Raw genomic sequence first — 24,370 nt, 5'->3', positions numbered from 1 at the left:
CATGATGTAATAGTTTTTAGAAAATTAGTCTCCATGCATTATTACTATAAAGGCATGCCCTTCTCTTTATTATCCCCAGGTAGCTCTTACCCTAAAAAAAATAAAAAAAAATAAATAACTTGGATTTTTAGTTTATATATAGGTAAAAGAAAATGAACATATATTTGTTACTTACCTGGTTCATTACTTATTATCTGTTGATTAACCAAACTCTATGCTGGCAACTAATCTAAAAAAAAGTTTTTGTATAATTGTGACTGTAAACATTATTCCAGCTTGTGTCACATTTTATTTTAAGCTTTGGTAAGTAAATTATTGCTGTTTAATTTCGGTTTTTATATTAGAGAGCTGTGGTTTAGAAAATGTTATATCATTAATTTATTTGCTTGTAATTTTTCTCAATGTTATATTTCATATACTGTAATTTCTTTTATTTGTTCTTTCAAGTTTTTTTTTTTTTAACTGGAAGACAATAAGGTTGATTTGCAAAACAACTAGGGCCCTTTCACAATGATGCACTTAAAAACACGGTGTGCGTTTTTAAAAACATATTGCGTTTTCAATGCATTTTTGGTGCATTTTCTGGTTTCCTGATTCTCAGCATGAAACTTTGACATGTGACTCAAAAAATGCACCCGCGGTGCTTTTTTTTTAAAGCGGAGTTCCACCCAAAAGTGGAACTTCTGCTTATCGGTTTCAATTCAATTCAGTATAATACAGGTATCTGCACCCATTTCTGGGAATAGACTCCCGCGGGAGTCATGCCTCTTCACTCACTCCCCCGCTGTCTCTTGGGAAACACACAGGTCCCAGGAGATAGCGGGGACCATTTATGATGTGCAGCGCGACACGCGTATGTGCAGTAGGGAACTGGGAAGTGAAGCCTCAACGCTTCACTTCCTGATTCCCTCAATGAGAATGGTGGCTTGGGCTGCCGACATCGCTGGACCCTGGGACAGGTAAGTGTCCATTTATTAAAAGTCAGCAGCTGCTGTATTTGTAGCTGCTGGCTTTTAATAATTTTTTTGTAGGTGGACTCCCTCTTTAATGTGTGTTTGGTATACATAGAAATGAATAGGAGGTGTGGTTTGGATGCATTTTTGAAACAGGGCACCAAAGATGCAGCTCAGGACTTTTCAACATGCACCACACCCGAAGTGCACTGATGTGAGGAGTTCCACCGCATTTAAAGGGAAGTATTTTTATTGTCTTTTTCCAGCAAAAGTGCATCAATATGAAAGGGGCTGTAGAGAATTTTCACTTAGGCCCCTTTGACACTACGTTATGCTATGCTTTTCCAGGGCAACAAAAGAGCATGAAAACTATTTTGCATCTTTGGTGTTATCTTTCAAAAGCACACCAGAAAAGGCACCTTCTATAGTAAGTCAATGGGAACGCATCAAAAGCGCATCAGTGTGAAAGGGCCTTAAATTGCACAAAAGTGCATCAAAAATGCATCGTTGTGAAAGAGCCCTTAGCATAGTGAATAAAGCAAAGTTCTATTCATGTAAAAAGAAAGGCACTCGCATGCAAGGCAATTTAAAAAAACTGTATTGTCTCTGGCATATTTGGATAATTGAGGTGAACACAGCTTTACTTAAATTATTTTTAAAAAGCCAACATTCGCAGCAAACCTTTTCTCGTTTCATTTCCTTACCTTATTACTTTTACAATACAGCTGTAAAAATGGAATCCTTTGTGCCTTTACTTTTTAGCAAAAATGAGAACAGCCATGAATTTTTCTGCATAGACTAGAAAAGGGTTAGATCTTATGTCCTGTATTGCTGTGTCTTTTATATGGTATGTTTTTCCCTTTCCTTTTTCTGCTTACCAGCTGGAACTGCTGTGAACAGAACTTTCCATTTCCATCTGTGAAGTGCATTTTCTATACTGTATATTCATTGGGCAAATTTCCTTTGGCCTGGTGTTATTGTCTCTGGCTCCCTAGTGGAACCACCATTGAGGACTATGGTCACCTAGACAGGAAAATAGGGGAACCTTCTAAAAGAGGATACAGACAGCAAACAAACCAAGGCTCCAACCCATTCCCACTTTATCTAACACTAAAAGAAAGGTTTTAGCTGGAATTACACTATATGGGCCCACATCAACATATATATTTTATTCACACTGCATTTCTTCTCAAAAAAGTCAATGGGAATGCAAACGCACCATGAAAAGCAGGTTAATGCATCTTAGGAGGTCAAATGCAGATCTGAAGGAGATCAATTGCACCTGTCAATGAATCTTTGAATGATCTCAGAAGCTTCTCCAACTGATCATCAGTGAAATGCCAGTGGAATAAACCTGAAATCACACTTCGTTTGTCTATCGGCACAAACCCAAAGGCAGCCAGTGGAGATTTGGTAAAGCTAAATATAAACCTATTGTTTTCACACTGTAATTTTAAAAACAGAATTATCTCCTGAACAAGACTGGATGTTTTGATGGAACACAAGCTTTCAGGTCAATGTTAAAATAAAAACCTCTTTAGTACATTATTACCAGGAAGGTTTGTGAGCAAATACAAATGATGCATCAGATTTAAAGATTTGCTTAAAAATTCTAAGTTTTAAGAAGTTTTTCTTTTTAAAGGTGGTTATTTGTAGATCTTCTATGTAAAAAATAAAATACTCCAACCCAGAGCTTACTGTCTGTTTACAGGGTTTCTGTTATTCAAACCAGAAGGAAACAAATTGGTGAGACAAACCCTAATTTGAAATCATGGAGCTTATGAAATGGATCAGAACCAGTAACATCACAATGAACAGTTTGTGCCATGCTGTGGTTCATTGTGAACTGTCTTCCACTGGCAAACGTTTTTTTTTTTTTTCAAATAACAAAATATGTGAGTTCTTTGCTTGATGATGACAGGTACACTTTAAGGCTATAAGACTGCACATAATGTGCAACAATTGTGTTAACAAGCGGAGTGAGACTATCCTCAAGCACAGCACATATTGAAATCTGAAAGTCAATAAAATCCTGATTCCTTGGAAGGCAATCATGACAGTTCAGTAAAAGTCCATGAATCAATAAGAACTTATTCCATTATTTCTCATTGTACATTTTTTTTATCGAGGTGGTCTGGAACTGCAGATACAATCACATCTTTCATGATGCTCCAGCTGGATGTCTATGATAGACAAATTCTTGCCATTTTTTTTCTTATTGTAGCCAACTTCAGGCACAACCCTCAGCACCTAAGACAAATGAACATATGAAAAAAAGTCATTATTACAGGTACAAATTCTGTGCCAACTATACCAAATGGAAAGCTGTGACTATTTCAAAGTGTAGGAGCACCAAACATGACAAACATAAAGTAGGCCAGGTTTAGGCAACCTTCGGCCTTCCAGCTGTGGTTAAACTATCATGCCTCTACCTCTAGGAGCCCTGCCTGTGATTGTCAAGGTCTTGCAATGCCTCATGGGACTTGTAGTATCCCCACAGCTGGAGGGCCAAGGTTGCCTACCCCTGCAGTAGGCCAACCACAGGACTATTCCCAAGGTTGCACATTCTGCTTACATTATCAGGCCTTTTTCACCTAACAGTACTAGTCAGGTTGCCATGATTTGGGCCCTGAAGAAGGGTGCATTTTAAGACTCTCAAAATGTGATAACATACGTTTATTTTTTCAAGATTTGAGTAAGTAATAGAACAAAAACTCCACACATTGCCAAACTGAAAACTGTTTGACTACAATAAATACATGAAAAAAATAATAATTCGAAAATATATACTGACTTTATTAAAATACAGGCATACCCCACTTTTAAGTACACAATGGGGTTTATTTACTAAAGCTAGGAAGTGCAAAATCAGGCTCACTTCTGCATAGAAACCAATGAGCTTCCATGTTTTATTACAAAATTGAGTTTAATTCAACAAGCTGGGGTTAGAAGCTCATTGTATTCTATGCAGAAGTGAACCTGTTTTTGCACTTTCTACCTTTAGTAAATAACCCCATTGTGTACTTAAAAGTGGGGTATGCCTGTATAGCAGAGGAGCAGTGGTTGTCTTCTTTCACACACAATGACCCTGATTTACTAAAAGCATAAAACATGTTCACTTTAAAAGTGAATTTTCACTTTGCATAGTGAATCCTCACTTATCCTAATGAATGAGGTAGAATAAAGTGAACATTCACTTTGTAGGGAATACCTTTATGTTAGGAAAATGAACAAGAAATGTTAATTTTTGCTCGCACATGATTGGATGGTTAAATTCAACACAACTTTACCTCATTTACTAAGCAAAGAAAAAAATGTATTTAGGTTATTGAATGACATGAAGTTGTTTGGATTTCAATCACCCAGCTATGGGGTGGATTTACTAAAACTGGAGAGTGCACAATTTTGAAAAAATAAAAGTTTTTCTTTGTTTCAGTTATAAAATTTTGTAAATAAATACATTTTCTCCTTTACTGATGGACACTGATGAGGCTGCACTAATGGGCACTGATAAGGCGGAACAGATGAGGTGGTACCAATGAGGAGGCACTGGTGGGCACTAACAATGGGCACTGATAGGCAGCACTGATGGGCACTGATAGGCAGCACTGATGAGCACTGATGGGTGGCACTATTCTATGGCACTGATAGGCATCAGGAATGTAGTAGGATGCCACGAGATAGAGAAGGCAGCCAACGTTGTCAAGTTCAGCTTATTGGTGACTATATTAATAATTTAAGTTCACCCTACAGAGTGTGCAAAATAGTACATCAAAATAACTATGTAGTCACTGAGGAACAGTTAAAATTTGAAGAGCACTTCATGAGTTTAATAAAAAATGTTGGTGTTGAATTTAAGAAGATTAAGGGATTTATCCTTTAAACATAGTAAAAAAGTTTGTGTGTTCACCTATTACTAACGCTAAAAATTATATAGGGAATGCCTACACAACTTTATTTTTGTGTTAATAAAGCAAAAACAAGTTTAATCAACTAAATTTGAGATTTAAGTAATTCTGAACGGCAAACATTTGCAAATAAATATTCAAACAAATTGTGACAGTAAATAGATGCCCAACAAGACAAGCATGTAAATTTCACATGGTCGTGAAACGGCAACAAAGTTTGACACCCAAAATTGACAACTGGCATCACTTTACAAGCCTTTGCAGGTTTTGTTTACAGTTCGCCATGAATAATGACCCTAGAATTACTGTATCAATTCCAATGTTTGTGGCGATGTGTAACATGTAGTGCAATCACTGTACTTTTTGCAATTAGTTTTGATGCTATCACAACAGCCCCTTATATGTTATAGCTTGCTGTAATGGCAAGTTATCTTTATTGAAACATCATGGGACTATTGGACTCCCATTTTGTCTCGCCTAAACGCCACTGAAGTCAATGGAACAGAGATCATTCTCCATTAGCTTCTTTGCTGGCCACAGCAGTTGGGAAAAGTCAGAGCCAAACCTAGAAGTGACATAATACTTCTGAGTTCATTCACCAGAGAGGAGATCAGTGAACAGATGTTCATTAATCTCCCTCTGTTTCACCCACCATGCTGGTCCCTGGCCCACAGGTGGGCCAGAGGAGCCCAGGATACATGGTGAGAGTGTTAACTTTGGTGGGCTGTGAAAATGATCAAGTGGGGTTTATCAACCGCTGCTTATAAACGGCTCTGATAGACAAGTGGCATAACAAATCTTCTGGTCATTTAAATCAGAGGGCTGGCATTTTATTAAAACTATTTTAATAAAATTAAAACCTTTAAGAGTTTTAAGAGTTTTCAAGATACACAATGTCTATAGCTGCCAATGTGAATAAAGGCTTGTTTAAAAGTGCTTTTACTGCTAGTTCAATATACGTTTATACTTTAGTTTGCATAGTCTGGGAACAGATCTACTTTAAAGTTATCCTTTTCAGTGCAAGAGCCGCTGAACAGAATGTTTACTGTCTACAGAAAATCAGTGTAATTATTACAATTATCCAATTTCCAACATGCTATTTATTATGCTGTTGACACGTGCTGCAAACAAACCATAATTTTCAAAGACAATAATTAAATGAGCAATGCAATGTTTAATTTTAATTAAGCACTTCCACTGCAGAACATGATTTTTAATATGTATATGCCTAATTATTAAACTGAGATGTCATGTCCCTTTGTTACTTAGGTGCACTCTATAATTTAATGCAATTTATTGGCATTAAAACATAAATACAGGTGGAATATAATTCTCAAATAGAATCTTTCTTTCATTAATGTATTATCCAAGAATGTGTGTTAAATTTCTGGGCCCAGATTTTTATACAGGTACAAGTTTTACGATTTTAAATGCAAACTATAATAATTAGGAGCGAATCTTACTTAAATGTATTTTAAAAAAACATTTCCAGCATAATATGACAATAACTTCATTATTAATGATAGAGAAGTGAGGTGTATACTTGGAGATGCAAGTGTTACTTTTATTGATATTGCATTAAAAAAAAAAATTCTAAATATTGTAAAGTCAGAAAGCAGTAAAAATCTGTGTACACCTTACACATAGAATGCATAAAGTTAAACACTTTTTTTTAAATTGTGCGTATTTTGTTTAATGCTTGTAACAAGATGAAAATAACATAAAAAGCACAGTAATGCAAAATATTAGCACACAAATTGACCTGCAACTACCTAAATAAAACAATTCAAGGTGTGGCCAAGTAGTATTTCACAAAGCATATTTATAACACTAAGAATCTGTTGAAGATAGGGGAAAATATTAACAAAACTTCAGTGTCCAAACCACAGTCGTCCTTGGGTTTGCCCAAATCCTGGTAGATTTTTCTACTAGCTTTGCCTGCACAAAGTCCTTATCAGCTTGTTTAATCTATTAAACATGTATCAGGCAGCGCCACTGGGAGGTGTTTACCAAAAAGACATTCTGTGTGAGAATCAACATCTTGATTTTAGCAATTCTACCACTGAGATTGCATAGCTGTAAATTCCTGAATCTCAAAAAAAAAAACACTCAAGTCATTTAGGGGATGCTTAATGAATGTTTAAATCTTTTTTGAAAGGTTTGGAAAATAGCACAACCTTTTTCAGAATGAGAAACACTAAAACAGTGTAAGATGCCTCATAAGTGCATTTACAGAATGGGCAACTGGGATGTGCTTTTGAATTGTTTACAATGCATTTAGAGGGCATTTCTATAAAGCTTTATCATGTGCAGTAACATGCAGTAACATGCACAGACCACATATAAATAATTCCACAAGCATCCTCAAAAAATATGTTCTCATATGCATCAGATATTTGGAAATTGTACTAGTGTGTCCATACCCTTATCCATTCAGTATTAACATATACTATATCCTAAAAAAGTATAAAATTGTCTTAATATTTATATGAATATATATATTTATAATATATATATATATATATATATATATATATATATATATATATATATATATATATATATATATATAAATAATTATTATAATTATTATTATTATTATAATACAGGATGTATATAGCGCCAACAGTTTACGCAGCGCTTTACAATATAAAAGGGAGACAATACAGTTAGAATACAATACAGGAGGATTAAGAGAGCCCTGCTCAGAAGAGTTTACAATCTAATAATATATTTATGGTCAAAGTCCTATGGCCGATATGGATATGAACAAATAGACTTACCATAAGACTAAGCCCTTGTAGATTCCGTCGGAATGTTTCCTATCGGACCGTTTTGTCGGATATTCCGACTGTGTGTGGCATGCATCGGACTGTTTCCGTCGGGATATCCGACGGACCAATTTTTCCAACTTGCCGGTAAAAATTTCCGACAAAATGCTCCTATCGGACATACTCCGATCATGTGTAGCCTACTCCGACGGACAAAGTGCCACGCATGCTCAGATCAAATTCCTAGACCAAAGCTATTGGCTACTAGCCTGAACGTAGTCCTGTTGTAACGAAATAACGTCATCACGTTATGTACAATCGGATTTTATGACAATTTAGTCCGACCGTGTGTATGCAACATCACATCCGGACCTCTTCCCGGAATTAATCCGTCGGAATTACTCCGACGGATTTGGTTGTCGGAATCTCCGACCGTGTGTACAAGGGCTTACAACACGAAATAGACCTGAAGTGTGCCCTGGTCTGATGGTCGGTATACCAAAATAAGGGGGTAAAAACATTCAGGTAGCGGTGTAGTTTTATTAGTTTTAGCTTAACTTATTGAGCAAGTTTGGTGAATGCTTGTGCCATTTCTACCCGAGGATTGGGGATGTACCGGGCGAGGTAGGCAGAGTTCCGCCTGCTTAGTCTCTTATTGACGTGACCTGGGACCCACGCCGAGATGCTGGCAAGGCTGTGTCAATACTAAAGAGGGACAATTGCAAGAAGCTATGTTTGGATGCGTGCTTTCAACGACTGCAAGACGTTATGCCAGGATGCGTGCCTGCAACAATTGCAAGAAGTTATGTTTGGATGCGTGCTTGCAGCAATTGCAAGGAGTTATGCCAGTTTGCATGCATGCTTGCAAGGATTGCAAGGAGTTATGCTAGGATGCATGCTTGCAACGATTGCAAGAAGTTATGGTTGGATGCATGGTTAGACAGGTCGAAAAAGACAGAAGTCCATCCAGTCCATAGAATTAAATAAATAAATAAATAAATAAAATATCGTACAATGCAACATACCCAATTCTACACCCACAGCTGATCCAGAGGAAGGCAAAAAACCCCAGCAGAGCATGATCCAATTTGCTCCAGCAGGGGAAAAAATTCCTTCCTGATCCCCTGAGAGGCAATCGGATTTTTCCCTGGATCAACTTTACCTATAAATATTAGTACCCCGTTATATTATGTACATTTATGAAAGTATCCAGGCCTTTTCTTAAAGCAATCTACTGAGCTATGCAGAACTGTGTGTTAGCAATGATTGCAATAAGTTTGTGCTTGAATGCTTGCTTGCAGCGATTGCAAGAGGTTTGTGCTTGGATATGTGTTTGCAACGATTGCAGGGAGTGTATGCTTGGGTGCGTGCTTGCAGCGGTTGCAAGAAGTTTGTGACTGGATGTGTGCTTGCAATGATTTCAAGAAGTTGTTCTTGGATGTGTATGAAATGAATCTGATATGAATCGGTCGTAAGTATGAAATGAATCCTATACGAATCGGTTGCATGAAATGAATCTGATACGAACCGGTTGTAGAGTATAATAAATTAATCCAATATAAATCAGACCGTGGAGAGTACGGAATGAACCCGGTATGAATCGCTGTGCCACTGAGGAGACTGAATTTGAATCAGGCTGTAGCGTGTATGAAATGAAACCGATACGAATCTTTGTAACTGTATGTAATGAATCCTGATACGAACCGATTGTAAAGTGAGTGAAACGAAACCAACATGCATCGGATTGCATGACTATAGGGGAAGTAGCAGTGAGGCGAAGGTTTTTAACAAATGAATCAAGACCCTGGCTGAACTTAGAAGGAAGACTGGGTTTTTTTTTTTTTTTGGTGTCAGGCATCAGAGGTCGCACATCCGTGGAGTCATGTTTACGAAAAATAGAAAATGCACAAAGGATTCGATCTGTAGTAACTGCCGGACTTGGGGGGAATGACAGGCAACATGCAAACGATACCTGTAATGCTGAAATGACGGGTGCGAATCAATGCATTGTTGGTATGAGTGGATTCGACTCAAGCGACAAGTGTGTGAAATGAAATGAGTGAAATGTTTGCCGTGATATAGGCGCGAATAGGTATGTCGTGACTGTGATAAACGATGAGTCGGACGACAAGCTACAAGTAGAACTGTGGAGCATGGAATGAAATTAGACCAAGCCAACTGGGAACAAAAAACAACTGGGGCACACCAGAACGAATCAGTGCATCGCGGATGCGACTGATTCTAATCGGGGCGCTGTATATGACAGTGAAATTAATGAGATGTTTGTGATGACAGAGGCACAAATCGGTCATGCTGCGACTGACAATGAACCAGATGTGACTGGATTTGTATCGGAATGTTATACGTGACAATGAAATGATTTCCCATGACAGAGGCACAAATCGGTGAGCCGCAATCTGCGACTGACAATGAACAGAACTCTGGAGCATGTATTGAAATGAGGCCAAAAAATACCTGGTGCATGCCGAAACGAATTGGTGCATCTTAGATGCGACTGGATTTGTATCGGAATGTGATATGTGACAGTGAAATGATTTCCCATGACAGAGGCATGAATTGGTGAGCCGCAGCCTGCGACTGACAACGAATGGGACTCTGGAGCATGTACTGAAATGAGGCCAAAAAATACCGGGGGCACGCCGGAGCGAATTGGTGCATCGTAGATGCGACTGGATTCGTATTGGAACGTGATATGTGACAGTGAAACGATTTCCCATGACAGAGACATGAACCGGTGAGCCGCAACCTGCGACTGACAATGAATGGGACTCTGGAGCATGTACTGAAATGAGGCCGAAAAGACAACTGGGGCGCACCGGGACAAATCGGTGCATCATGGATGCGACTGGATTCGAATCGGAGCGCGGTACGTGAAAGTGAAATGATTTGAAATTACTGAAATGATTGAAATGGTTTTAAATGGTTCAGGCCTTGATATGGCACTGATCGTTGTCCAGTAAATTCACGAGTGACATCGATTCACTTTGCCTAAACGAAGCTGTGTCTTTGCATCGGTGTGCGGTAGGTAAAAATGAAGAAATGTTTGGTATGATAATGTTATAGGCAGACGTTGCGGCTGTGTGTAGGGTTTTACGAATGATATCGAGGTTTCGTGATTGACAAGATATCTAACAATGTGTGAAATGAAAATTCAACTGAAAACCCTACCTGTGACAGCCGAGCCAGACGCATTGTACGTGAATTGCAAACGGAAACGAGAGCTTCGAAAAACTATGAATGCGGGAATTCACTGATGCTAATGAGTTTCGAAGAGTCGCCTATTGACGTCGTACCGCGAACAGAAAACTGACAAAGATATAATATGTATTAGTGCTGAAACAACTAATTGACATAGTTAAAATAGCACTGAGCTACTTTAAGGCTGCATTCACACCTGAGCGTAGCGTTTTCAAGCATTTTTTGCAGTGTTTTTTTACCGCAATTCGCTGCGGTTTTTACTGCGTTTTTACCACGATTTGCCGCGATTTTGTGCAGGGAAAAAGGTCACCAATGTTAAAAGAAGAAAAACGCCCAAATCTGCTCAATTCGAGCGACAAAAAAGGTTCCGGAACTTGTTTGAGCTTCAGGCGTTCGGCTTCAGGCGACATGGAGTGGAGCTGTGAACCATCTCCATTGAGAATAATATAATTTTTCCCCTCTAGCGTTTTGTAGCTTCAGGCTTCAAGCTACAAAACGCTCAGGTGTGAATGGGGTCTAACTGACAATTGCGCGATCATGCGATGCTGTACCCAAACAAAATGCAAATAATTTTTTCACACAAATAGAGCTTTCCTTTGGTGGTATTTGATCACCACTGGGTTTTTTATTTTTTGCGATAAAAATTAAAAAAGACTAAAATTTTTGAAAAAGAAAAAAACAATATTTTTTTACTTTTTGCTATAAAACATAAAAAAATCGAATCTCTTAATCAATTGTGGCCAAAATGTATTCTGCTACATATCTTTGGTTAAAAAAATCCCAATAATTGTATATTGGTTGGTTTGTGTGAAAGTTATAGCGTCTACATACTATGGGAAGTATACTGGAATTTTTTTTTTAATACTGGTAATGGCGGTGATCAGCGACTGATAATGGGATTGCAATAGTGTGGCAGGCAATCTGACAATGCCTGATGCTGGGGGGAACTAACTTCCACTGACATCACTAATAACATTATTACAGTGATCAGTGTTAATACTATACACTGTCACTGTAGTGGGTTAAATGTGTGCTTTAACAGGAAATGAACAAAAGAGATTTCCTGTCACTGAACACAGCTGTGTTGTTCACAGAGCTGTGTTCGGTGAATCTCAGAGCTGATCACCGGATGCCAGCGGTCAATCATTGGCTGGGACCCAGTGATCGGCATGTGCTATGACGAATCACAGCACAGCCGGGAGGGCATGTGTCCCCTACTTGGAAATGCAGAATCATGTATATATACATGATTCTGCACACAGCGGCAGTCCTGTAGCAGTAAATCTACAGGAGGCGGTCAAAACTAGTTAAAGTGGTTCTAAAGGCAGAAGGGTTTTCACCTTAATGCATTATATGCATTAAGGTAAAAAACCTTCTGGGTACAGCCCCTTACTTACCTGAGCACCATCTCGGTCCAGTGATGTGCAGGAGAGCAGCGTCTCTCCCGGGTTTCTCACTGGCTCACACAGCAGCAGGTTTGGATCCTGCTGCTCTCAATCACAACCAGGAGAGGAGAGAGCGGGAGGTGGGGTCGAGGCACGCTCTGTGGGTGAATGGACAATTCACAGGAGCACTGCTCCAGAGTGAGCCTGCTCGAGTGCCTCCATAGCAAGAGGCTTGCTATTGGGGACACTCAGCAAGAGGGAGGAGCAGACAGCGCCGGCAGGGGAACCATTACACAGAGCAGGTAAGTACTGTAAAACATGCTTATTTTAAATATATATATATTTATACCTTTAGAATCACTTTAAGAGATTCTAAAGGCAAAAGGTTTTTTACCTTGCTATAGGGACAATCTATACTATACTTTGTGGCTTGCTATTGGGGCATTTTGAAGGCAGGAGGAGCCAGAAGCGCCAGTGGGGGACCCCAGAGAATAAGAGCTTCTCTGTTTTAGATTTAACCTCTGGTATATATATATATAATCTTCTGGTTTTTATTGTTTTATTTTATTTACCACTGCATATAGTGCCCTAATATATATATATATATATATATATATATATATATATATATATATATATATATATATATATATATATATATATATATATATATATATACACAGTGGTGTGAAAAAGTGTTTGCCTCCTTCCTCATTTCCTGTTCCTTTGCATGTTTGTCACACTTAAGTGTTTCGGAACATCAAACCAATTTAAACAATAGTCAAGGACAACACAAGTAAACACAAAATGCAATTTGTAAATGAAGGTGTTTATTATTAAAGGTGAAAAAAAATCCAAACCATCATGGCCCTGTGTGAAAAAGTGATTGCCCCCTAAACCTAATAACTGGTTGGGCCACCCTTAGCAGCAACAACTGCAACCAAGCATTTGCGATAACGTGCAATGAGGCTTTTACAGCGTCCTGGAGGAATTTTGGCCCACTCATCTTTGCAGAATTGTCCTAATTCAGTTACATTAGAGGGTTTTCGAGCATGAACAGTCTTTTTAAGGTCATACCACAACATCTCAATAGGATTCAGGTCAGGACTTTGGCTAGGCCACTCCAAAGTCTTCATTTTGTTTTTCTTCAGCCATTCGGTGGTGGACTTGCTGGTGTGTTTAGGATCATTGTCCTGCTGCAGAACCCAAGTTCGTTTCAGCTTGAGTACACGAACAGATGGTTGGACATTCTCCTTCAGGATCTCTTGGTAGACAGCAGAATTCATAGTTCCTTTTATCACGGCAAGTCTTCCAGGTCCTGAAGCAGCAAAACAGCCCCAGACCATCACACTACCACCACCATATTTTACTGTTGGTATAATGTTCTTTTTATGAAATGCAGTGTTCCTTCTACGCCAGATATACTTGGACGCACACCTTCCAAAGAGTTCCACTTTTGTCTCATCGGTCCACAGAATGTTGTCCCAAAAGTCTTGGGGATCATCAAGATGTGTTGTGGAGAAATTGAGACGAGCTTTGATGTTCTTTTTGCTCAGCAGTGGTTTTCTCCTTGGAACTCTGCCATGCAGGCCATTTTTGCCCAGTCTTTTCCTGATGGTGGAGGCATGAACGCTGACCTTAACTGAGGCAAGTGAGGCCTGCAGTTCCTTGGACGTTGTTGTGGGGTCTTTTGTGACCTCTTGGATGAGTCGTCGCTGCGCTCTTGGGGTAATTTTGGGCGACCGGCCACTCCTGGGAAGGTTCACCACTGTTCCATGTCTTCGCCATTTGTGGATAATGGCTCTCACTGTGGTTCGCTGGATTCCCAAAGCTTTGGAAATGGCTTTATAACCCTTTCCAGACTGATAGATCTCAATTACTTTCTTTCTCAATTGTTCCTGAATTTCTTTGGGTCTCGGCATGATGTGTAGCTTTTAAGGATCTTCTGGTGGACCTTACTGTGTCAAGCAGCTCCTATTTAAGTGATGCCTTGATTGTGAACAGGTGTGGCAATAATCAGGCCTGGGTGTGGCTAGAGAAATTGAACTCAGGTGTGGACAACCACAGTTATAGTATGTTTTAACAAGGGGGGCAATCACTTTTTCACACAGGGCCATGATGGTTTGGATTTTTTTTCACCTTTAATAATAAACACCTTCATTTACAAATTGCATTTTGTGTTTACTTGTGTTGTCCTTGACTATTGTTTAAATTGGTTTGATGTTCCGAAACACTTAAGTGTGACAAACATGCAAAGGAACAGGAAATGAGGAAGGGGGCAAACACTTTTTCACACCACTGTATATATATATATATATATACACACTGAGCAAAATTATAAACGCAACACTTTTGTGTTTGCCCCTATTTATCATGAGCTGAACTCAAAGATCTACAACTTTTTCTATGTACACTTATGCAAACCGATTGTTGCAGCAGCTGTCCGGGTGGCTGGTCTCAGACAATCTTGGAGGTGAAGATGCTGCATGTGGAGGTCCTGGTCTGGTGTGGTTAGACGTGATCTGCGGTTGTGAGGCCGGTTGGATGTACTACCAAATTCTCTGAATTGCCTTTGGAGACAGCTTATAGTAGAGAAATAAACATTCAATTCAAGGGCAACAGCTCTGGTGGACATTGCTGCAGTCAGCATGCCAATTGCACGCTTCCTCAAAACTTGCGACATCTGTGGCATTGTGCTGTGTGATAAAACTGCACATTTTAGAGTGGCCTTTTATTGTGGCGAGCCTAACGGCACACCTGTACAGTAATCATGCTGTCTAATCAGCATCTTGGTATGCCACACCTGAGAGGTGAATGGATTATCTCGGCAAAGGAGAGGTGCTCACTAACACAGATATAGACAGATTTGTGAACAATATTTGAGAGAAAAAGGCCTTTTGTGAAAAAGTCATAGATCTTTGAGTTCAGCTCATAATAAATTGGGGCAAACACAAAGTGAGCTTGTATTTACTTTGAATACTCAATCGTGTTCAAGGAACAAGCGTTATTTTACTATGACATGAAAGAGGATTCATCTTATTTATTTAGCTCAGTGAACATTGTTCTGTGTAATAAAGAAAGCTCTTTATGACTTTGCCTGTATGTTTGGGGTTATTGTCCTGCTGCAGAATTAATTCTGAACTAATCAAATGCCTATTGGGTTGCATAACAGTTAAGTAACTTCCTATACTATTACTTCTGACCAAATCTCCTACATCATGTGCAGTAATGCAGCCCTAAACATGCAAGGAACCTCCAACCATGCTTCACTTTTGCCTGCAAACACCCATTCATGTGCTGTTCTCCAGGCTACTGGCAAAGAAACTGCCTGCTGTTAAGTCAAAATATTTCAACATTGCACTGATCAGTCCAAATCACCTGCTGCTACATTTCTGCAGTCAGTTTTTAGTGCATAGCATGGCCTTGGCCTTGGTTCCACATTAGAAGTTCATTTTTTTAGCCAAAAGTAGTCATGAAAACAACTTCTGACCAAACTTCTCAGTAGATGGGTGTACCAGGGTCCCACTGGCATAGTTGCCAACAGTGTCCAAAAATGTATAGGGACACTTTTTTGTCTGTAGGTGGAGTCTTATTATAATTAGGGTGCAGGCATTCCTTTTTAGGCATGACATATCGGTTTGTGGTGAAAAATGGGTGTGATTTAAACAAATGATTGGGTGTGGCTTAAATGGGCATGACTCAAAGGGGTGTGGTATGAGTCTGAGATGAATGAGGGATGGAGGGAGAAAGAGGAAGAGAGGGAGAGAAAGAAAGTGATAGGAAGGGAAGGAGAGAGAAGGAAGAAAAGAAAGAGGGATGGAGGGACAGCTGGCCCAGATCCTACACCACATTAGCAATATGTGTATTCCAGAAAGTTTAACAATTAGCAGATATACTCCAAACACCTGGTGATAGCGCTTCAATCATCACGGCACCATAGTTGGTATGTTGTCAGGATGATTGAAGCACATTATTTCTATTATTAGATTGTAATATAAAATTAAATAGTTCAACTCAACATAATGCAAAATCAGTGGAAGCCTTGAGCTTGTCACTTGCCACGTCCCTCCTTACATCAGGTGCCCCCAGTAGAGTCCCTCCTTACACCAGGCATTCCCATCAGAATGTATGTGCCTCCACTGTGGGACACTCATAAGTTAGTGTTAGGTACCACAGATACTGGGGTGCTTTGGCGGGGCTCTGTGGCTTACACATGCATTTGCAAGTGTGTGCAGACTAAACGCCTGTTTTTAACGCATATTGTTATACAGGTTAATTGGTTGTCTGTGGGCTGGTGGTAAGTAAAGCTTGTTTTTTTTCCTCGGTTTATCCTTGGGTTTGTTTGTATCTATTCCCAGCATAAAAAGCTGAAGTTAGAAGCTACTGGCTACTATGCACAGCTGCACCAGATTTTGCACTGTCCAGTTTTAGTAAATCAACTCCATTGACATTAACCACTTAAGGACCGCCTCCTGCACATATACGCCGGCAGAATGGCACGGCTGGGCACAAGCACCCGGTCCTGTGCTCCATGACCATGACCGCGGGACCAGTGGACCTAATCCCCACTGGTGTCCCGCGATTGGGTCACAGAGCTGAAGAACGAGGAGAGGTCTGCGTAAACAAACCTCTCCCCGTGCATCCTACTGTGGCTGTCACAGATCGTCTGTTCCCTGATATAGGGAAAGACGATCAGTGACGTCACATGACAGGCCACGCCCCCTACAATAAAAAAAACACATAACATCATACATAACCCCTCCTCGCCCCCTAGTGGTTAACTCCTTCACTGCCAGTGTCATTTACACAGGAATCAGTGCATTTAAATAGCACTGATTGCTGTATAAATGACAATGGTCCCAAAAAATTGTCAAAAATGTCCGATGTGTCTGCCATAATGTCGCAGTCACAATAAAAATTGCTGATTGCTTCCATTGCTAGTAAAAAAAAAAAAAAAAAATGCTATAAAACTATCCCCTATTTTGTAAATGCTATAACTTTTGTGCAAACCAATCAATAATCGCTAATTGTGATTTTTTTTACCAAAAATTTGTAGAAGAATACGTATCAGCCTAAACTGAGGAAAAAAAATGTTTTTTATATATTTTTTGGGGATATTTATTATAGCAAAAAGTAAAAAATATTGATTTTTTTTTCAAAATTGTCGCACTATTTTTGTTTATAGCGCAAAAAATAAAAAACGCAGAGGTGATCAAATGCCACCAAAAGAAAGCTCTATTTGTGGGAAAAAAAGGACGCCAATTTTGTTTGGGAGTCATGTCGCACGACCGCGCAATTGTCAGTTAAAGCGACGCAGTGCCGAATCGCAAAAAGGAGCCTGGTCCTTTGGCTGCAAATTGGCCCGAGGCATAAGTGGTTAATAAAACCACATTGGAAGCGTCTCCTGTTGCAAGTCCTGCCGAGTGCACCTGCTGCCTGTCTCATATTCTAAATACTTTTTTCATGGATTGAACTCAGGCCAATATCCCTACACATGTGTGCAGTGGACCACTTCCACACTACCTACAGCTGATTCTGTTTGATATAATATTTGTATAATAATTATCTTATAATTGTATAATCATTCACTTGACTTGATTTAGGTTTGAAAGCATATTTTTATGAGTGGCATTAATTTTTCCACAGTAATATATATATAAATATATCATATATATAAAAATATATATATATACTAGGAAAATATATATATATAGTAGGAACGTTCAAGTCAAACCGGGACTTTTGAGTTAATATAATAAAAGAACAAATTTCAAGGAGTGGAAACTGCATTTATTTTTCAACATACTCCCCCACTACATTTATACACCTATCCCAGCATTTAACTAATGCCTGATAAGCTTAGGCATAGAAAGATTTGTCAGTAAGCCTGAACCATCCTAGGACAGCTTGCTTCACAACATCATCAGTGCTGAAATGCTGACCTCCAAGGAACTCTTTTAGGGGTCCAAATAGGTTGAAATCACCGGAAGCAAGGTCTGGGCTGTAAAGCGGATGTGGAAATACCTCCCAGCCAAGTTGCTTTAATGTGCATGCAGTGCGGTGAGTAGTATAGGCTTGTGCATTGTCCTGGAGAAACAGGACGTCCTTAATAATCAAACCAGGACATTTTTATGCACATCACTCAGAAGACGACAGTAATATTCACTGTTGATAGTGGCACCATGGGGTAAAAAATCCACATTAGCCAGTTAACCTCCCTGGCGGTATGATTATTTCATATTTTTGGTGCTGAAAGCGGTACAATTATTTTGCATGGAAATTTGGCATTTTATATTGTAGGTCTGTAATTCTTAGGAATAACTCACTTAAATGTGTCCAAACCAGAGTCTAGTAGACATCCCGGGTATGATAAAGTTTGAAAAATGAATCATAAATTATAATATAATAAATAACTATAAATAATTATAACACATAATAATATAATAATAATACATTTAATAATAATAAAAATATTCAATAATGTAATCAAATCAAAAACACCGAAATTTGCTCAGTTGCAAAATTGTCACTGTCATTAGATTTAGTGTTTGCTGATGAATTTCCCCAGAAATCATTATTGCTCAATTCTGCAAGTGATTCTAATTTAATATTGCTGTTTTCTAGCTGGTCTAACACCACTTTTGACATGAAGGGACAATTTTTTATTTATTTTTTTCCCATAAAATGTTTATTCATTTTTCAAAAAGAAATATGATAACAATCTGAACTTAATGTACTAAAAAGGCAAAGTACATATCTTCATCACAGAGAGTTACAATGAAAACCTTAATATAAGTGAACAGTCGAACAGAACCTCGAGTCAGAGTTAGGACAAGAGGTGAACTTGTATCTACATCTCTGGCTCAAACTTAAAACAGTTCAATTCCCCCTACGCCTAAAGACAATTTTTGGTTGCTATGGACAATCTCCAAATTCCAGGCAGAAAAAACAATATTTATAATATAAAAGTGCATGCAGGGCACTGAACAGACCACTGGGGACAAAGGGGATATGTCATTTTTCTTATACAGTACTGTAATCTGTAAGATTACAGTGTACTGTATATGTATTGTGTTTTTACTTTTTTGAATTTGGCGCCGGTCTCCATCCCTGTGCGTTGCAACGCTCGCAGGGAACTGAGCCCGGAGGAACTCGGCACTGCGTGAATCGAGCGAGGAGACAGCTCGCACACACAGCGGGGAGACATCGCTGGATCCACAAGACAGGGTAAGTAACTTTCCCTGTATCCTCGGGGTTACCGCTAATGGTACTGAAATTCCACCCCGAGCAGACTCGGGAATACCGCCAGGGAGGATAAGAACCAACCTCGTTTTGAGAGTTTGGTGTTTACGTGTTTAAAACTGTTTTTTTGCTAGAAAATTACTTAGAACCTCCAAACATTATATATTGTTTTTTTTCTAACACCCTAGAGAATAAAATGACGGTCATTGAAATACTTTTTTTTCACACCGTATTTGCGCAGCGGTCTTACACTTTTTTTGGAAAAAATTCACTTTTTTGAATAAAAAATAAGACAACAGTAAAATTAGCCCAATTTTTTTATATTGTGAAAGATAATGTTACGCCGAGTAAATTGATACCAACATGTCACGCTTCAAAATTGCGCCTGCTCTTGGAATAGCGACAAACTTTTACCCTTAAAAAATCTCCATAGGCGACATTAAAAAATTCTACAGGTTGCATGTTTTGTGATACAGAGGAGGTCTAGGGCTAGAATTATTGCTTTTGCTCTTCAGATCGCGGCAATACCTCACATGTGTGGTTTGAACACCGTTTTCATATGCGGGCGCTACTCACGTATGCGTTCGCTTCTGTGCGTGAGCTCAGCGGGACGGGGCCCATTTTAAAAAAAATGTATTATTATTATTTATTTTACCTTTTTATTTTTTATTTGTACACTGTTTAAAAAAAAAAATGTTACTTTTATTCCTATTACAAGGAATGTAAACATCCCTTGTAATAGAAAAAAGCATGACAGGTCCTCTTAAATATGAGATCTGGGGTCAAAAAGTCCTCAGATCTCATATTTAGACTAAAATGCAGTAAAAAAAAAATTTTATTTTAAAAAATCTTTAAAAAAAATTGGGCCTTTAAGAGCTGTGAGTGGAAGTGACGTTTTGACTTTGCTTCCGCCCAGCAATTGTATGAAGGTGGGTGGGCCATTTTTAGAAAATCCTGGCCTTCCCTGTCAAAATGCTCTTCAGCGCAGTGCAGACATCAACTCTTCTGCACTGGTCAGAAGTGGAAAGCTGTCTTAGTACACAGCGTGCTCTAACTTTTAAAAAAATGTTTGTGAATGATTGTGTTCACCATCCCCACATAAAAATTATTTTAACAAATGTAAGGACTGAATTCAAAAGTGCTTATCTAATAATATGTGCACAGATGCAAAATAAATACACTATACAATCTGTAAAATCATATAAGTAAAGAATAAACATTAAAGTGTTTGTTAAGCCACTATCTCATCTTTATATCATCCCCTCTGTCAGATAAAAAGCAGCATCCTAGATTTCTACTTGTTTGAACAGTGTCTTCCAGCAATCACATGACTCCTGGCTCTCAGCTCTCCCCGTTGGATATCTCCAGTGTAGGCGGAGCCGAGATTCCCCTGCTGACGTAAGCCAGGGAAGAGGGGAGGAGAGGAGAGAAGCTGAGAGCCTGGAATCATGTGATCGCTGTAAGACCCTGTTAAACAGGTAGAAATCGTTTTTTATTTTATAAAGCATAGGCACTGGGACAGCTTTTTATCTAACAGAGGGGATGATATAATGATCAGTTAGTTTTAAAGCAGCAGGGAGAGGAGCAGATCAGCAATAGTAAGAGATGACAGGCAGGGAGGGGAGGGGGGGAGGAGGAGGACAGAGGGAGACAGTGAAGAGCTGCAGATAGCAGCGGATGATGGAGGCACGTACACTGACAACGGTGTCAGGGCTCAGCAACCCTGATATATCAGAGTCAGTATACAGGGGGGAGGGTAGAGACTGGTAGGATCAGCCAAATATTTCAGGTAATAGTGGGCCAAAATACACAGCACAAGCACCGCTCTGTATAATGGCGCGTACACACAACCGGACTTTTTGACAGCAAAGGTCTGATGGAACAAGTCTGTCGGACAATTCAATCGTGCGTGGGCTCCATCGGACCTTTGCTTGCCAAAAATCCAGCGGACTTTAGAAATAGAACATGTTTTAAATATTTCCACCGGAACTCCGCCAGACCAAGAAATCCGTTCATGTGTATGCTAGTCCGACGGACAAAAACTGACGCTAGGGCAGCTATTGGCTACTGGCTATGAACTTCCTTATTCTAGTCCGGTCGTACGTCATCACGCTCGAATCCGTCGGACTTTGGTGTGATTGTGTGTGGCCAAGTCTGTTCATTCGGAAAGTCCGTCGGAACTCCGCCGAAAGTCCGTCGGACCTAGTCCCTTGAAAAGTCCAGTCGTGTGTACACGGCCTTACATGCTTTAAAGGAAGAGGTTCTTTATTTTATTTGTTTCGGTTAATAAACGCTTTAAGTGCAGTATGTGCCTAAGCTGACACATGAAATGTACAATTCATTCATGTGATATGTGGACATAAACAGCACAGCACTATGTTTAATACTGCAATCCAGTATAAAACTTGCAAATAACATAGATTCAATGCCCATATACTCAAAATGTTGGTGCCAGTACATGCATATACACTCAGAGGTGAACATCAGTAAAAGTCCAGGTAAGAGGAAAATAGAGAGTATATCCCAAGCTGGAAACCAAAGGGGCTTCTGTATGTCTCCACCACAGTGCAGGAAAGAGATCAAAAGCTGCTTACCAGAACATCATGATCATTTAATTACGAATGGTCATAATGCGCATGAGATCAAATACAGATGATTCTCACAGCAGCTGTCGATGGTCAGCGTCACAAGCTCCACAAGCAGCTCCGAATCTCTCCTCATCCAGATAGCGGTATATACAAAAGAAAGGTCCACACATAAAGTAAAATTGTCATAAATATTATTTATCTAAATCCAGTATTGCACTTCCATCCAAAAGCTTCATCAAGCGTGTATCAAACAAGCATCGGCCAGCAATTGTGCAGAGAGAGCTAGCCAAGCGTGCTGACGTCCGTGGTGTAGGCCACGCCTAATGACATTGCACATTTTTGCACATTATTATTGGATAAACTCTTTTGAATTCAGCGCTACCTTACATTTGTTAAACTACTTGAAAGGTCTTTGTTTTACCGAGACATTAGAGTAGTAGCGGGTTCCTATATTTTTGTTTTCCCCTTTTTGTGGTGGTGAGTGTGGTTTTGTTGTTATACCTCTACATTCCCACAGAAAGATTTGACTCTTTTGCAATTTCATGATAGGTTAAGCGCTGATTATCCAGGATCAGACGTACGACACGCTGAATGTTCACAGGAATGACTGCTGTGGGCAGGGAACCACCATGGCTGGGATCGTCACTGACAGGCATATGGTCATCTTTGAAATGTTTACATCATTCAAATGGTTTACTGTGGCTGAGTGTCTCATGACCGTACTGTGCTTGAAGTCTCCTGTAGATATCGGTGGGTTTTACGCCTTTGTTCACAAGAAACCTAATCACCACACGATGTTCCATGCAAGCATTAACACTGTTGTCTGCCATCTTTATCAATGGTCTCTGGACTGGCCTGTAAAATGTGCGCCGCTTCTCGGTAATAGGACACACTTGCCGTGTGGTAGCGATATTCTAGCATCCCTTTTTATACCTGTAAAAAGTCCTGGTTTGACTTGAATGTCCCTTGTATATGTATATACTGTATATATATATATATATATATATATATATATATATATATATATATATATATATACAAACAAACCTACATAACAGGTTTGCAAATTAATTACAGCATTTAAAAACATTTTTTCCCTTAGAATTGATGGATGCCTCAGGCACTCTTGGATTTCATCAATAAGCACACAACAATCTTTGTACATACTATATTAAAACCAGAAATGAAAAAAAGGACACTAGTGGAAACGTTGCTTTAAAAAAATCGTATTTCTTCTAGGAAGAGTAAACGTCTTGAATGAGAGGAGAGATTTGGGCAGCGTTTAAGTTAACAAGCCCTCTGACAGCTCTGGGATTTTCCCAGTGTTTTATATTAAAAAACATGAGCATGGTATATGGGCTTTGCTGATAAGAGGAGGAAAAATGAATTGGCAAACACTTTTCCCAGACAAGACAGCAGAGGACTGTTTGAACAAGGTAGAAATTGGACAGCTTGACTGGCTGATCACAGAGCTGATATTCAAAGATTTTCTGCTCTATATAATAGTTTTAACTTTAGGTTCCTGAAATTATACTGAACATAAATTGCATTCTGTGTCAAAATGGAAAGAAAAAAATGAAAATGCTGGGATCTCTGCGTTCCAAATAGGAAACAATTTCTTTGCCTAAACTCCACCTTTAACCTTATTTTCCATAATCCTTCTCCTATAAGTTTCAAATCCAGTTTAATGTAAAATATGTGTCATGCTGCCTCTGATTGTCTTGAGATCTTCAAATCTATGCTGTTCGGTATTAGGTCCTAAAATGCAATGTTTCAGTAACTGTCTGGGGTGTGCATGAACTGTGACTGTTAAAGAAATGCAATTATGAAAAAGGAAATGAGGTGAAAGAGAGATGTGGGATTTGGTTTAAAGAGAATGCGCCAGATAAAAGGAAAAAGTCCAAAATATGTTTACAATTGAAATTCCTATTGTGGCATCCACTAAAAGAAGAAACAAAATCATACGTCCTTCTCCAATAAGCCAAAGTCAAATCTAGGTTTTCCTTCACAGTTATGGATGTGAAGGATAGTGTGTCCCCTGTTGGTCACTGTGGTTCCTCCTGCCAGCCTCCACCTTGTGTACTATACTAAGGTGGTGACCAACATGAGTAAACACAATGCCCAGCAGGGTACAGTCCATCTGATGCACCTTAATGTGTCAGATAGTAGCCATGATAGTAACTGTAGAAGAAAACGTAGATTTGACTCACTGCTCAACAGAGAGGTAAGTATCCAGCGTCTTCTATCCCTTGCTTTTACAGGCTGAATATTTTATACAAAGTAAAGGGTGGCTTTAAGATGGTG

At 39.2% G+C, this 24,370-nt stretch overlaps 1 protein-coding gene across 1 annotated transcript in view; it reads right to left on the bottom strand.

The window, feature by feature from the left end:
• Window positions 1-354: 354 nt before the first annotated feature.
• PDGFD (platelet derived growth factor D) overlaps window positions 355-24,370 on the bottom strand; it is a 383,342-nt gene continuing 359,326 nt past the window's right edge. Inside the window, exon 7 of the mRNA XM_077484355.1 lies at window positions 355-3,203. Coding sequence (XP_077340481.1) covers window positions 3,075-3,203 — 129 coding nt within the window. The 3' untranslated portion in view covers window positions 355-3,074. The remainder of the gene's footprint in view (window positions 3,204-24,370) is intronic.

This window comes from Lithobates pipiens, unplaced genomic scaffold (assembly GCF_037356315.1).
Source record: "Lithobates pipiens isolate NorthernLeopardFrog02 unplaced genomic scaffold, aLitPip1_a1.2 Scaffold_16, whole genome shotgun sequence".
NCBI classification, from domain to species: domain Eukaryota; kingdom Metazoa; phylum Chordata; class Amphibia; order Anura; family Ranidae; genus Lithobates; species Lithobates pipiens.
The sequence above is the reverse complement of the archived record's forward strand: the minus strand, read 5'-3'. Positions and strand labels throughout refer to the sequence as shown.